The sequence below is a fragment of the Chelonoidis abingdonii genome, chromosome 11, assembly GCF_003597395.2.
Source record: "Chelonoidis abingdonii isolate Lonesome George chromosome 11, CheloAbing_2.0, whole genome shotgun sequence".
NCBI classification, from domain to species: Eukaryota; Metazoa; Chordata; order Testudines; family Testudinidae; genus Chelonoidis; species Chelonoidis abingdonii.
Window position 1 is genome coordinate 26960096 of NC_133779.1, and position 16969 is coordinate 26977064.

General features: G+C 40.6%; 1 protein-coding gene and 1 long non-coding RNA gene across 10 annotated transcripts in view; one reads left to right on the forward strand and one right to left on the reverse strand.

Moving 5' to 3' along the window:
- RANBP3 (RAN binding protein 3) overlaps positions 1 to 16969 on the reverse strand; it is a 245503-nt gene that overhangs the window by 198750 nt on the left and 29784 nt on the right. For 8 of the 9 annotated variants that reach the window (XM_032773816.2, XM_032773846.2, XM_032773837.2 and 5 more), the window contains exon 2: positions 13966 to 14021. The exons of the other annotated variant lie outside the window; for it this stretch is intronic. In XM_032773816.2, coding sequence (XP_032629707.1) covers positions 13966 to 14021 — 56 coding nt within the window. The remainder of the gene's footprint in view (positions 1 to 13965; positions 14022 to 16969) is intronic. 9 annotated transcript variants of the gene reach the window in all.
- LOC142047451 (uncharacterized) overlaps positions 1 to 16969 on the forward strand; it is a 390762-nt gene that overhangs the window by 138794 nt on the left and 234999 nt on the right. The window lies entirely within an intron of this gene.

The following is a 16969-nucleotide window of genomic DNA, read 5'->3' on the forward strand; positions in this document are numbered from 1 at the left end:
CTCCAAGACTGGGGGGAGGGGGAGGGGGAGGGGGAGGAGAGGAGATATGGTACACTGCCAACCATTCCCTACTACTGAAATGTTGTTCTGCATTAGCTATCATGGTTCTGTCTTCTTTCCTCCTACCTCTGTGACCGCTCTTCTGAGACTCATATTTGGTGGGTAAGCCTCTCCCCTCTCCTCTTTCCTTAGATGTCCCTCAAGGCTCTGTCCTTCACTGCATTCTCTTCTACCTTTAAGTGCTCTTACCTGCACGCCTTGTTTTCATTACCCTCTTTATGCTGATGGCCCACATATCTACTTTTCTATTGTTGAGTTATCAAATCCAGTATGTTGGCCAGTCTTTCCAACATCATTGTGGATGTCCATTCATCATGATAGGGGCGGTTCTAGGGATTTTGCCGCCCCAAGCACGGCAGGCAGGCTGCCTCCAGCAGTTTGCCTGTGGAGGATCCACTGGTTCCGCGGCTTCAGCAGACCTCCCCCGCAGGAGTGCCTGCGGGAGGTCCTCCGAAGCCGCGGACCAGCAGACCCTCTGCAGGCACGCCTGCAGGAGGTCCACCGAAGCCACGGGACCAGCAGACCCTCCGCAGGCAAGCCGCTGAAAGCAGCCTGCCGCCCTTGCAGCGCTGGCAGAGCGCCCCCCGCAGCTTGCCGCCCCAAGCACGAGCTTGGCGTGCTGGGGCCTGGAGCCATCCCTGCATCATGAACAGCAAGGCCAAAACCAAGCTCTTTTGATCTTTCTGCTTCCAAATTCTCCCCAGTTCCCCCCTCCCCCAACATACCATCATACTCCCAATCACTCAGGACTGTAATATGGCTGTCATCTTTTCAGCATTCCTCTGACTGGACCACCAAATCAAGGCCATTTCTAAACCCTGCTACTTAAAAACAACAAAACAAAAAAAGTTCTCTAAAATCCAGTCTTTCCCTTCCATCCATACACACCAAACTGCCATTCAAACCCTCACCACTTCACAACCTGACTACCACAGCCTCTTCTTTTCCAGACTTGATTATTGTAGTCTTGCTCTCTGAGTTATAAATTATCTTCCTGCCATGTCACTCTAACCATATTAACCTCCTCTCCCACTCTGAGTCCCAGCACTGACTCCCCCTTTGCCTCCACAAATCAAAGTGTGTCTTTACTCTTAAAGTCCTTCATATCTATGCTAATCTTAGCTTACCTAGTAACCTATTGAGAAGTCAACCCTCTCCCTTTGCTCTGCTAGTATTCCCAGCCTTTGATACTTACCAGTCACTTTCTCCCTTAAACACCTCTTTTTCGCATGCATGGAAAAAACTCCCTACTAAAATCCGAACAACCATTATTTATCCTCTTTCAAATCCCTCCTTAGGGTTTACCACTGCAAAGATACCTTCAACGGCCATCCTGCTAATCATGGTTTGGCAAGTGACATGCGATTCTCCTCTTTCCCTTCTTTCCTTTTCCTACTCCCTATCTCTAACCCCAGTTATTTTATTTTTAAACTACATGCCACTCAACATTGCTGGTCAACATTTGTCTGCATGCATTTACATCCACTATGCTTTTTGTTTGTGTGTGTCTTTAATCTGCAAGACATCAGGGCAGGAATTGCCCTTCTGTGTTTGTGTAGCACCCACCACAATGGACACTGGGTCTTTTGGATGCTACTCTATTTAGTAGTATATAATAAAAGAAACAGAACACAGGCCACATTTATAGAATAGGGAACTCTCCTAGAAATTAATTGCTCTGAAAATGATTTAGGGGTCATGATGGATAACCGACTCAATGAAATTTCCAGTGCAACATAGTGACTAAGAGCCAACATGATCTTTGGATGTTTAAGCAAGAAAATATTGAGCAAGAATAAGGGAATGGCGTTATCACTTTATACAGCATTAGTGATACCATGATTGGATTATTGGGTCCAGTTCTGGTGTCCACTATTTAAAAATGAAGACAAATTGGAGAGGGTTAGGAAAAGAGTTACAAAACCGATATGATGTCTGGAAGAAAAGAACCTCAGGTTTCAGAGCGGTAGCCATGTTTGTATGAGCAAAAGGAACAAGAACTACTTATGGCACCTTAGAGACTAACACATTTACTGTGCATAAGCTTTCATGAGCTAAAACCCACTTCATCAAATGCACGCAGTGGAAAACACAATAGGAAGATATAGATACATAGAGATATATATACACACACACACACACATACACACCATGAAAAAATGGGGGTTGCCATACCAACTCTAATGAGATCAATCAATTAAGGTGAGCTATTATCAGCAGGAGGAAAAAAACTTTTGTAGTGATAATCAGGATGGCCCATTTCCAACAGTTGACAAGAAGCTCAGTTTATTTAATTCATCCAAGATTAAGAGTGACTTGATCATGGTCAGAAAGTACTACATGGTGAGAAGACTTCTGATATCAGAAGCCTCTTTAATCTAGCACAAAAAGGCATAACAAGATTCAGTGGCTGGAAGCTGAAGCTAGACAAATTCACACTACAATAAGGCAAATTTTAACAAAAAAGAGCAACTAACCATTGGAACAACCTGCTTAAGGATGTGGTGGATTTTCTATCACTTGAAGTTCCCAGATCAAGAGTGAGTGTCTTTCTGAAAAATATGCTCTAGTTCAGCCAGAAGTTATTGGACTTGATGCAAGAATTATTAGTGACAGTCCAATATGCCATGTGTAATGTAGACAGGCAGATTAGATTATCACAGTGGTCTTTTCTGACCTTAACATTTATGAGTCTACAGAAACTGATACAATGTCAGTTCTTGAGTGTACAGACAGCTCCTTCCATTCATAGCTAGGCTTGGAAAGATTAGATTTTTATCAGTGAGTGTCATCAATTTATTTTGCCATACACACAGAAAATGAAGGAAAAAATATTTCCATCGATAATAATCAAAGTCTACAGATAGGGAAAAAATGAAAAAATGCTATTTGAGACATTAAGATTTAAGGGTATTTACTTTGAATATTTGACGTGACATTGACAATTTATGTTTTAATGGTCATAAAGCTTTAATTTTTTTAATTGCTACATCTACTGTCATTAAATAATTACTGTCTGACATCCTCATTGTCTGATGCCCCCATAATTTCAGATATGATATTTTAAATTGATAAAAATGCTTTAAAATAATCAGTAAAGCTTATTAAAAAAATAAAAAAAATCTAATTCTGCCATGACTATTCATAACTTTGCCAAGCATTAAAAGAGTGAAATTAACAAGACATTTGTGGTCAGTTTGGATGCTGCTATTCAAAATGCTCTGGGCAGTAAACCTAGCAAAATCACACCCATTTCATTCTGCTCCTTCTTGGAAAACTTATGAGCAACTGCAGAAAATTATTTGAGGGAAGACCCCAAAAGCAAAGGCTAAAAGACAGACAGAATAATGGAGGCCCTGCCCCTCTCCTAACTCATTCAAACATCACACATACCAGTCAGCAGACAGGAAGAGAGGTAAGAGATGCAAAAACTCCTTTCCTTGCAGCCACCACACAGCTTGAAAGCAGTAGAGTTGTGGACCTCACAACCTTGGCCCTAAGAATCAAGGGTCTCTGAAAAAGAGATGGGGGGGGGGGAAAGAGCGTATGCACAAAAGAGCGCACAGATGCCTTCCCCTTCTAGGTGCTATACAGACAGAAATCTCCTACCAGCCATAATCTTACATGAACAAATGGATCCCACAAGTAGAGTCCCAGGAAAGTGGGCTGGTAGAAATCCCAGCACACTCACTCCTTCCAGAGCCTTAAGGAAAAAGGGACTGACTTCTCACAATGATGCTGTCCCTTGAGCTCCACTGTTGTCTCCCCTTCTCTGCACCATTTTTTTAAAAATTGCTTTTCAGTCTCTAATACAGCAAATCCTCTAGCTAGTAGATTTTTGATACTTTTCACATTGCTCACTAACTCGAACTACTATAATTTCAACTAAATGATACAAATGCTAAAGAAATAGCTTACGTATCTCAGATAAGGATAAAGCTCAATAACTATACAAGATGAATAAAGAAGAGGTATTTGAACTCCAGAACCATTAATCCAGCACCTACCACTACATTCTCTTTAAGAACACCACATTTGCAAAATTACAAAGGGCCTCATTCTCACTTGCACTAAATCTCCTTTTCCCCAGAATGGGGTAAATAAAAATCAGGCCCAAAAGGATGAAAAAATAATTGACAGTTTTGTGTCTCAAAAAGAAAATACTTGACAATTTAACTGCCTTCTATATCAGATAACAGACGCCAGCAGCATTTTTAGTGCAGTCATCTGAAAACTAGATTTAACAGGCATCATCATGCACATTATTTTTAATTGGTCTGGAGGGGCAGACAACTGTGGAGCTCAAGGAACAGCCTCTTTGTGAGAAGCAAGTCCCCCTTTCCATAAGGCTCTGGAAGGAGTAAGTGTGCTGGGACTTCTACCAGCCTGCTTTCCTCAGGCTCTACTTCCACTTCAGCTGAAAGCTTTACTGAAAATAGCACCAGCTAAGTCCATCTTGTAAATCTGCTAAGCAGACAAAGAAAAGAACCGCAGGTCTTACTATTAAAAGGGAGGGGGGGAGGGAAGACATTGTCCTGAATCACCTTTAGGTTACCATATTTTATTTATGGCAAGTTTGATAGAAAAATGCACTGAATTGTGCTGGAGCACCTACATAAGTAGATGTGCATGTTCTGATGTTTCACTAAATCCAAGTGTCCATTTTAAAAACTGGTTTCCATAGCCTACTACCACATTAAAGGTTTGATTCTGCAATCTGCTTGCCACATTCAACACCTATTAACTTCACTGGGAATTATGGGTCTTCAGAACCTCACAGGAACAGGCCTCAAGTGAGCATTTCTGGAAATAGTGGCTCCAACAAGTAGGGTAGGCAGAATTTGACTTTCAATTTTTTTCTAATTTCAATGATTGACCTTCACTTAAAATTTTTTTATTTTTAACTATTTTTATATCTGCTAGAAATTGAGAGAGCAGAGACCCTGCCGGCCAGGAGGAAGGTGAGCCCCATGCTGTGGGGTGCTGCTGAACAGTTCCTGTGCAGGGGTGGCTCCCACACTCATGGCTAGTCAGTGAGCGAGCAGGGCCACGAGAGTGAAGTTGTAGAGAGTTCCCCTGCACAGTTGCAGGCCAGTGACAACCAGCCCATGCAGGCATAAGGATGCATAGAGGTATAACAGGAACAGAGCCTGAAGCATAAGCCCTTGTATCAGAGGCCTGAGCTAAAGTAGTGGTCAAACCTTTGCTGATATAAAGCAAAATCAGGCTGTGAGCTAGAGGCAGGCCCTGCTCACAGAATCTGGCAAGAACAGGGCTTATATTGCAAAAACACATTCCTAAGAGGTGCTAGGCACAGAGCAATCACACAAACACATTCCAGAAGGGTGGTACCAAACACCCCAATACCAACACATTCCCTAAAGATAACAAGAAAAGGCTGACCCATCCTAAAGACAAGGTCAGGAGATGCAAAGAGAGAGATGTACAAGGTGATAGCTGACACACTCTGACGGAGCCAGTTTTCATCTATGTCAGAGGGCAGTGCGTTAACTTAGGAGTCTCAGAGGGACTGTCTTTGGCCAGCTGAGGGGATAGTGGAAAGTCCTGCCATTAACTGAGCTGTGTCCATTGTCACAGGCACACATGCACTCAATGTACTCATAGCAGGGTTGCAAGCAGTCCAGAAACAGCAAGCACAGGAACAGAATAAAACACTGAAAACAGCTGTAAACAGCCTATCCACCCCCCAAAAAAGTGCCATTTCCTGTTATAATTATTCGTGGTCAATAGCAGGCTTCAAGTAGCTACTCTGTGCCTGAAGAATCGGGACAGAAATGGAAAAAGGTGGCCTCAGCAAAATTTAAAAAATGAAACAGGGGCCACTGCATTGCAACCACCACCACCCTATGATGAAAGCCAGGTTCTGGTAAAACTCAAACCCAGACCTAGACTGGTGCCTGTCAGAATAGGAGAAGTAAGTGCACAGGAGGGAGAAGTTGCAAATACTTTCACTGAACCGGTAAATCAGATGAAGGAGAAAATGGAACAGTTCACAGAGCTCATTAGGAGACAGGAGCTGTGACTTGATCCAAGGGAAATGAATAAAAAAACTTCAAACTAGGGCTGTCAAGTGATTAATCAAATTAATCACAATTAATTGTGTGATTAAACAAAATAGAATACCGTTTAAATATTTTCAGATTTCTACATTTTCAAACATATTGATTTCAATTACAACACAGAATACAATATATACAGTGCTCCCTTTATATTTATTTATTATAAATATTTGCACTGTAAAAAACAAAAAACTATTTTTCAATTCATCTAATACAAGTACTGTAGTGCAATCTCTTTATCATGAAAGTTGAATTTACAAAGGTAGAATTATGGAGGGAGGGAGAGGGACAGAACCTGTATTCAAAAATAAAACAATGTAAAACTTTAGAGCCTACACGTCCAAACAGCCCTACTTCAGCCAATCGCTCAAAAAAGTTTGTTTGCATTTGCAGAAGTTAATGCTGCCTGCTTCTTGTTTACAATGTCACCTGAAAGAGAGAACAGGCATTCGCATGGCAATGTTTTAGCCAGCATCGCAAAACATTTACATGCCAGATATTCTAAAGCTTCATATGTCCCTTCATGCTTCAACCACCATTCCAGAGGACACACGTCCATGCTGATGATGGGTTCTGCTCGATAACGATTCAAAGTAGTGTGGACTGATGCACGTTCATTTTCATCATCTGAGTCAGATGCCACCATCAGAAGGTTGATTTTATTTTTTGGTGGTTTGTGTTCTGTAGTTTCTGCATTAGAGTGTTGCTCTTTTCAGTCTTCTGAAAACGTGCTCCAGACTTCATCGCTCTGAGATTTTGGAAGGCACTTCAGATTCTTAAACTTTGGGTTGAGCGCTATAGCTATCTTTAGAAATTTCACATTGGTATCTTCTTTGCATTGTCTCATATTAGCAGCGAAAGTGTTCTTAAAATGAACATGTGCTGGATCATCATCTGAAACTGCTATACCATGAAATATATGGGAGAACGCAGGTAAAACAGAACAGGAGACATACAATTCTCCCCCAAGGAGTTCAGTCACAAATTTAATTAACATATTTAAAAAAAAAAAAAAAAAAAACCAGATGTCATCAGCATGGAAGCAGGTCCTCTGGAATGACAGCCGAAGCACGAAGAGGCATATGAATCTTTAGTGCATTTGGCACGTAAATAGATGCCAGCTACAACAGTGCCATGTGAACGTCTGTTCTCACTTTCAGGTGACATTGTAATTACAAGATGGGCAGCACTATCTCCTGTAAATGTAAACAAACTTTTTTTTTAGCACTTGGTTGAACAAGAAGTAGGACTGAGTGGACATGTAGGCGCTGAAGTTTTACATTGTTTTGTTTTTGAGTGCAGTTATGTCACAAAAAAACTACCTTTGTAAGTTGCACTTTCATGATAAAGAGATTGTACTACAATACTTGTATGAGGTGAACTGTAAAATACTATTTCTTTTACCATTTTTACAGTGCAAATATTTGCAATAAAAAAATCATATAAAGTGAGAACTATACAGTTTGTATTCTCTGTTGTAACTGAAATCGATATAATTGAAAATGTAGAAAAACATCCTAAAATATTTAATAAATTTCAATTGGTATTCTATTGTTTAACAGTGTGATTAATCGTGTTTACTTTTTTTGAGTTAAATCGCATGAGTTAACTGCAATTAATTGACAGCCTTACTTCAAACTAAAAAAAACTGAGTTGGTTAACACCTAAAATTGATGCATTAACATATGGAGTTGCCCAAAAACAGTTAGCTACAGCATGTAAAGGCACTCCTGCAATCCATTTGGCATGCAACAAGCACTGAGGAATCAAATTCAGGTTTTACCAGAGGAGGTAACTATCCTCACCCTCAGAGCCAGGATAAAAACCTGAGGTGTGGGTTCCCCACTGTTTTGACCCACTTCGTGCTCAGAGCTAAAAATACAACTTCTTTTCTCAAATATTATTACATATCTGTTAAGTTTTCCTTTATATCCTTTATCAGTTTGCTAAATTTGCAGCTGCTGCTTCCTCTTGTACTTTAAGATACCTTAACAGAGTTAGAAATAGAATTCTGGCACCATTTGTTTTTAATTGTCCTGTATGTCATGTATGTTGTCCTGTGTTGTACAGTGTGTCATCTGACTTTTTGTTTTGTTTTGTTTTTATTTTGTTGTAACAAAAGTCAATTTTATACCATTTTTTTAATACAAATGGTACCACATTGTTTTAATATTATGGTTGGGGTATAATCATCATAATATAATTAATACCATTTTTTCTTCAAAGTTCAAAAAGGTCTCAGCAACATTAAGGTAAAAGTAATATTAACAAAGTGTCAATTTCTTGTTTGAGTTTTTATAAAATTGGTTGCACTTCTAAATATAGTTATAAGAATGTTCGACAAAAATGTTTAAAAACAATTTATGCATAAAGCCAAACAATTTAACAGCTTTCCACAGGTTTTCAGCTTTATCTCCCAAACACAATCAAGTGTCATGAAAGTTCAGTACCCTCAAAGTATTTTCATAGACCTGTATTTAAAATTCATTTTGGTTTAATTTTTACTCTCCTAAGTTATGTTAAAGGGAAGTAGTGGTTGTTAACATTTGTGCTTCTAAGCAGTTAAAAGTGAAATTGGTATCACATCCAAATTAACTCTAAAAGCGTCATAAATATTATGTTAACTCTTTTGCTAACACAGAGTGCTCAGCAGGGAAAAGCAATACACCTTATAGAAGATTGCGAGCATCTATTTTAGCAGTGGAATATTATATTTAATATAAAATATTAGTAATGCACCTTAAGTAAAAATGAATGTCTACACAACAATTGCAAAAGTATAGCTTGTGTCTTAAAAAACGTGGTCCCTATTACATTGTAAACATACTAAGCTACTCTGTGTATTAAGTTTGGGTTTCTGAAAACAAGAAAAATGTAAACCAACTTAGGGCATGTCTATACTTGCCATTTAAAGTGGGAATAGTCCCTTTTTGCAGAAAAGCCATGGGAGCATCTACCTTTATCAATGACTTTTTGCGGTGAAACGTCTGAGTTTCACTGCAAAAAGAAAACCACCTCCACGAGAGGCGTACAGCTCTTACCAGTGATGCTTTTGTGGTGATGTGCAAGTGAAGGCATGTTCTTCCTGTTTACAGAGCTTTTAGCCTCTGGAGGATATTCCACTGTGCCTAGGTGACCACTCTGGCCAGCAGCTCTGCTGCTCTGATGCCAGGTAAACAGACATCCACTCCTCCCCCTGTAACGCCAAGGGAACTTTGAAACTCCCCTTCCTGTTTTTTTGTCAAGTGCTCATTTGTCATCTGGCCAGGTGACAATGGCTGCTCCACTGAGCAAACGATCCCCTGCTTGGAGTAGTGCTGAGCTACTGGAGCTGATCAGTATTTGGGTAGAGAAGGGTGTGCAAGGACCCAGGATGCCCCATGACCACCACCACCCCCTTCCCACAAGGCCTATCGTCAAAGTGGAGAGAGCTGCGCTGTAGGATAGCTGCCCTCAGTAGGATGGAAGTGCTGCAAATGTAAACACTGACGCCTGTGAAAGTGAGTAAACAAACCAGTGCTTTTCTTTCACCATCACTATCACTGACAGCGCAAAAACTCTGCAAGTGTAGACATAGCCTTAAGCTGTTTAAGATTACATCCTACAGACTACAGACATTAGAATATATCAGTGTACAGCGAAGAAACCACCAAGCATCAAGAAAAGAAAAACGAAGTGCTTTATAAGTAAGAGACTGGTCAACTACACCTCAGTCTACCACATATAGACGATTAAGTTGGTAATCAGCTAGAAACAACTGTCATGCAATTTGAATTTGATTGTGTAAAGGCAACTGTACAATTGCTATATTGTTATACTATCGCTGTACTGTTGCATTATCACTGTACAACATTTACAACGTGCATAACATTGTGAAACTGTTTAACAAACAAACAAATGGCAGCAAACACCACAAAGACAAGAAAAACAAATTGGTAAAGAAATCAAGTTACACAGTAACTACAAATGGGGTAAACAAATTCCCGGGTAGCACCAGTCACACTTTGGGGCCAAAACACTCTTGTTCAGCGTCTGGGTACCAGTACTAAATCCGGGCACAGCAATGTTTGATAAACCGATTACTGTCCATTCAGGAGGTGTCTGGAAGACAGCAGCCATAAGACACAACTGGATTTCTGTCAACAAAAGGTGTATCACAGAGCAGTGCAACAGAGAAGTTAGCCATTTCTGTTTCCTGCCCAGCAAGCTTATCAGAGAGTGACAACCGGCAGGAAAGGTAACCTGTAACATGAGTACTGGGTAGTAAGTAACTAACTAGAAATATTTATAGGTAAAGGCCTCGTTTGTAATATCATTACTCAACATTTCTTGTACTTCTCATATACATAGCGCTACAAAACGCACTGTAATACCACCTATCCCAGTATTTCAAACCACTCAGCCTACTACCAACAATAATACAGGTGGTAACTGTAAATGCCCTAATAGGATGTGTTGCTTTCTGCAGTATCACAAGGGCCAAACCACCATACCAGATTGGAAAACTATTGCTATGCTTGAATATAAAGTGGTGTTATATGTACACACACACCCCTACGCAAACTACAAATATATATGCTATATCCATATTATTCGGGAGTGTCTCTAAGGCTCAATCATAAAACTACATTCCTCAATCAAAGCCGCAGGCCTCACATTCCCAGGCTCACCATAAGGGACTACAATTAATTGGAAAATAGAATCTGTCCATCAGTCATACAACGGAATGTGCAGACTACAGGACAGATAGGGCATGAATGTATGGATGGTAAAGTAAGGTGACCACATAACAGCGTTTAGCCCACTGGGTCATCTTCAGTCCATGCATTATGCTTTTCCAGGATGATGGATAAACATCCTCTCCATAAAGAGACAGAAAGTGGGGGAACATAGAAGGAAGAGGGCCTGAAACATAAGCCCTTGTATCAGAGGCCTGAGCTAAAGTAGCAGTCAAACCTTTGCTGATATTAAGCAAAATCAGGCTGTGAGCTAGAGGCAAGCCCTGCTCACGGAATCAGGCAAGAACAGGGCTGATATTGCAAAAACACAATCCTGAGAGGTGGTAGGCACAGATCATTCACACAAACACATTCCAGAAGGGTGGTACCAGAATTTTCATCTCTATCCATCACATTGTCAAGTTTCATTTTCTGCAGTAAATTGGAGTAGTTCCTGAATTTTCCATAATTCTAAGTATCTATTAATGATCAGAGATGGCCCAGATGTGTTAGATTCTCATACGGTGGCACACCTTGATAAGCTACTTTTCTCCTTCTCCCATTGATGGTTGCTGGACAGCCTGCTGAAGAAAAGAAGCACTCTGTATAGTGCCTGAAACGGTCAACTTGAGCAAGATTGCAAATAGGGTTGCCAATTTCAGTTCAACATATTCCTGGAGGTTTTATCATATGACAATCTTTACTTAAAGATTGAGCTTTAATTCCTGGAGATTCCAGAACAATCCTGGAGGACTGACAACCCTAACTGCAAAGCTAACTGAAGTTTAAATTTCCACCAGCCAAACACATTTTGCTAGAGTATAAATTATTATTTTCCTTTATCTTAAACTGTTCATTGTGCCAATTTTTAAAAATTATTTACAGTACACATAAAGGCCACACACTTCTGCCCTCCCCATCCCTCAAAAGACATGCACACAGACAAAATTCCCATCAATTTTAATAGGAATTCTCCCTGAGTAGTCTTAATTAAGAATTGCTGGGTATGACATGTAATCAGGGAATCCATTAACTGGGGTGTTTCTTTGGGAAGCAAACTAAGTCCAACGGTAGATAATGGCAAATGCTGTCAACTGTTACTCAACGACAATGCTGTTTTAACTAAAACTGCGATGTTGGGTGTCAGTTAAAATGCTGCCTTTGTGAATCTTGGGCATCTTCTGTTGAATAAGATGACTGCTTAATTGGTAAACCAGATTATCCCAATAAGCATATTACACCATATAACAGTTACAAAGAAATTCAAAGTTGCCATCTTGAGTTTTTTGATAACATGGGGCCAAGTTATGCTTTTGTTACATATGTATGCAGTTCCACAGACTTCAGCAAAAGGATTTGCACAAATAGCGTAAACTGGATTAGACCCTTAGTTTCCAACAAAGTCTGGTGACTTTCATGGCTGTTTTAAAGTTAAGTTATCTTGTATATATTTTGGCCATTTAACATTTTATATGTATAATACCTACACTAATATTTAATAACTTGTACAAGTTGCCTTAAAACAATAAGTCCTCAACTTTTTGCATATACTAATCTGTCCATTAGCACTTACTATGCCATTACATAGGTGTAATGATTTTACTGCTGGGAAGTAAAATGAGAGGAGTCACTAACACCAACCCTCCCCTCCCAAAACCATTCATTGGTCTGGAGGTTTCACACAAGTGACAGGTACTTCTAAAAATAATATTTATTAGGAGGTTAAATATAATTGAGCTACCTAGCACTGGAAGAAATTGCTGGAGTTTAACTTTAGTATTATCTACTTTGGCTACAAATCTATCATAAGCATTTAATTTATACCTAACTAGTGGAGTTAAGGATTAATTCATGTTTCTTGAGCAGATAAGAATTGTGACAAAGGTCAAATCTGAGGTTTTATCACAAACCTAAGGAAAATTATCTTTAAGATTTAGTTCACTATTCATGTCTTAATATTTTAGGAATTTTTATAAACTACACATAAAATGACAGATAGCTATAAGAACTAACTTTTGGGAAGAATTAACATTTATTTGATTAGAGAATGTGAAACTTGAAAACGGTAGATTTGAAGAAAAGACAGATTTTTAAATTTGAATTGTGGCAGATTTTAAATTGGAACCACTTTAAATAGTACCAAGTTGTCAGCAAGAGTGACAGGAGGTTTCTCTCTCTCTCTATTTACAGAACAAATACGGTACTGGCAGCAGAAATGCAAGCTTCTCCCACTAAATCCTGTGCCAATATGTTTCAACACTGAACTGGATAAAGCACATTTAGGAGTAAATCTCCATGATATCTCTGCTTAACTTCCATGGGAAGTATCATTTATGGTTGGAAGAGGACTGAGACTTAACATTTCGCATATAATTTGGTAACAGCTTTCGTTCACTATTGACCTGCAGTGGATTCAAAACAGACATCTCACAGTAGGCTTCATATCTTGACAAAATACTTTATTAGCAATTAACTAAAACACTGGAAGGTTTTCTGTTTGAACTCAGCTTAATGTATCATAGAATTCATTCGAAAAACTGGGTCAGTCTCTCTTTCCAAGTTAAAGGACTGTAAACTGCATTTAAAATACAAAATGCTCTGAGGTCACTGAGTTACACAGCAGACAACAACATTTTTCAGTTTCCCCAAACTTAAATTTAATAAAGAGCAATTAACCAATAAATCAGTCAGTAGTTGTATGTAATATGTAACATTTTAGCACTAACCTGAACCATGTTTTTTTTCCTTTTAACTTTCCTTTTCTTTTTATTTTGTTGTTCTCTTTTCTTGCTTTCATTTCTATTTCTACGTAGTAATAAGGTCAGCCTGCCCCTTTTTCCCCCATCTGTGTTTTGGATACTCCTTTGAAATTGCTCTAGATTTCCCACACCTTCTGTTTCTCCTGTTTTCCTCCCACTAACCTACAATCTGCATCTTCCCAAATTTTTTCCTTGAATTTCAAACCCTAATGACAACAATCAGTAGGCAACAATCTCTCCTAAACTTCAGAAGAGTAACACCATATACAAAATTACTGCTGTCACTGAAATATTAGTCAGATGACAGTATGCCATAAAATGAAAACATACACAAAGACAGCTCCTTACCTTCTGTGCTTTATCCTTCTGAAACACAAAGACGGGTGGAGCAATGGCAGGCTTTTCTGCAAAAAAAGAAATTGTTTTTTCCAACAGCATTAAATATTACAAAGTTATGTTCTGTGATTCTTTTCACAGAAAAAGAATGAATTCTGAAAATGTTCACCTCACAATTCAGGGCAATTGCACCTGTATACCCCCTCTGTGGCCCCATTAGGGCACACACACCAGGCTCCTCAGCTGTCACCTATCTTCAGTAGAGGCCCACATCCCTCTCTCTTCTAACTGGGTTTTCTCCAGGATGCACAGTTCCCTGCCTACACTGATATTCCCAGCAACCTGACTGCCAAAACTGTCAACAACTGTGCTCTGCTTTCTCTTCAAAGGTTAGGAATAATGTAATTGCCAGCAGTTATCAGTTACCAAATAGCTCTTTATAAGCAAGCACATTTATTCTTATGGTGAAAGCTTTATAGTGAAAATATTTTAAAGACAGTAAAAGAATCTAAACACATGCTAATAAGCTTATCAGAGATTACCTCCAAACCTCAGCAAGGGTTCTGCTAACAATAGGGTTTTGTGTGGTTACAAGTTCATAAACAGCCTTAGCTCAGAACAAACACAACCATGTTAATGTTAATGTTTCCTTTTATAGCCTGGGTCTTCAATCTTGAGATTTCACGAACAGATTATCAGTAGAAAATAGTTCCCTCCTTGGGCTGTAGCTACAAAAAGAAGGGCTTTTCCATAACCAGAGTTGGGAATTTGCTCTCACCTTCCCATAGAGATTCCCTAGGCAAACCATTTAACATTGTTTGTCCATACACCCATTCATGCTCCGACAGTCCTTTGAAGTTCACAACATCTCCCAGGAATCATTACTTTTATATTTAATAAAATGGACTCCAGATACTAATTCAGTAAGGTTTTTCAAGGATATTGCAGAAAATTGCCGTATGTGTCCCAGTTCAAATATTAGTTACGCTAGTTATAACTAAGGTGGGATTTGCAAGAGGGCCTAAGGGCAGATCTACAGGGATGCAATTTTTTTTGGTTTTGAGTTTGTTTGTTTTTTGACATTTCAATGTCAGTAAAAGCCCTAGTGTAGCTGTAGTTATACTGGCATAGGAGTGCTTTTGCTATATTTACTCCTGGGGGGATCCTGGGGACTGCACGCCTGCAGAAAATGCCCTCCCTCCAACAGTATTTCTGCGCTTCCCTGCAGAAAATGGCAGGGAAGCCACGGGAAGCCACGCAGGGGGGAGGGGCGACCATGTGTGGAGTTTTTGTGGGGGACTGCCCTCCAAACAGAAGCGAGGCGTGGGAGCATACACAGGGTTACGTGCCACTGCCCTCACCCCTCATTTCTACAAATGCAGACCTGCTCAGCTGAAGGAGTGTGTCTCAGGCTCCACTGACTCTACAGCTGAACGCAGCCTCTTCAGTCCTATTGCCAGTTGTGCTTCCCTTGTGTGTGCTGGGAGCCTTCCTATTTTCTGTGGAACACTGAGTGCTCACGGTGGGGCTGGGTAAAGGCGTGAGGGAAAGAAGGGAGGTGGAATAGGGCAGGGAGAGGGGAAATGTGGGAGTAAGCGGAAGGGGATAAAGAAGAAAAAGTGATAGGGGAATTGGGAGTCCAGCATGCAGCATCTCCTCGGTAGTAGCTAGGGCTCTCCCTTTAAGCAAGCCCATCGAACTCTCACTCTGATAAGCCCTATCCTCTTATACCTGGACCTCTCCGACAAGCTCCCCAGACGCCCACCCCATTGAGCCCCAACCCGCTGCACCTGGACCTCCACCCATCAAGTCCCACTCCCCGCAACATCCAGACCATCCCACCAAGCCCCCACACCCAGTCCCCCCTGCTTCCCCACTAAGCCCAAACAACATTACCTGGATCCCCTGCAGAGTTCATTGCCCCTGCATCCAGAACTACACAATGAGCCCCTGTGCATCCAGATCTTCCACTGAGCCGCCCGCACCCAGACTGCCCCTCTCAGAAACCTTTCAGCACACACCTGGACCCCCCACACTAAGCCCCTCCACACTTGGCTGCGCAGGTTCAGCCCAGCAGGAGCCACATCAGGTGTGCCTGGCATAGAGGAGCAGGGCACCGAGGTGTTTCTGTGGCAGGACCAGCCCTTGCACTGTGTCAAGATCAGGTACGGCTTCACTCCCAAGTCCCTGTATGGGTAGAAATGGGGGCTTCAGGGTGATCTCCCACCTCAATGCAGCCAGTGGTCCGTGCGCCCCACTACCATGCTGGAGCCACATTTATGTGCTGACAAATAAAATTGGCAGAATTTTTTTATTTTTTTTGCACAGAAATTTTTGGCCCATAATTCCCTCAGGAGTATATATAGCTTATTTCTCTCAGGGAACTGGCATAACCAAAACTAGAAAAAGCATTATACTAGGAAGTTTTACCAGTATCGTTATACCTATACATCCATATCGCCAAACCTTTTCTAGACTAAGCAATTTATACACACAAGCCCGGCTTTCAATGACACTTATGCTTCTAAATGACTTAGGAACTTTGAATAGGAAACAGGAGAGTGTTGCGAGGGAGTTCTCCAGGTGGAAGACGACAACTATGTGACCTTGGGCGTGAGTTTGCTGTCTGTTAGGCTGTTGCATGCCTGCTGCTTGCCATGTGCCTTCTTCATTAAAATTTATAGCATGGACTGTTTAGGGGGCTGTAAGTTCAGCATAGCAACCAGCTAGGCAAAGCTTTGTAACCATGCTTTAGCCTGAAATCCTGTGATTCTTAATCCCTTTAGGATCCCCTAACAAGGGGCAGGGCTACTCAGGAAGAATTGGGAGGACACTCGTAAGGCAGTTCGTAGAGGACCAGAGGAGCTAGTGAACAGGAGCAACAAACAGGGAAGTTTAGAGAGGGAGCACGAGAGCCAGATACCCCAAACATTATCTAAACTCAGGCCAATAACTCCCCCTTACCTCCACAAAAAAGACACTCTGTAATAGTAAATATTATGCAAGTAGAAGTACA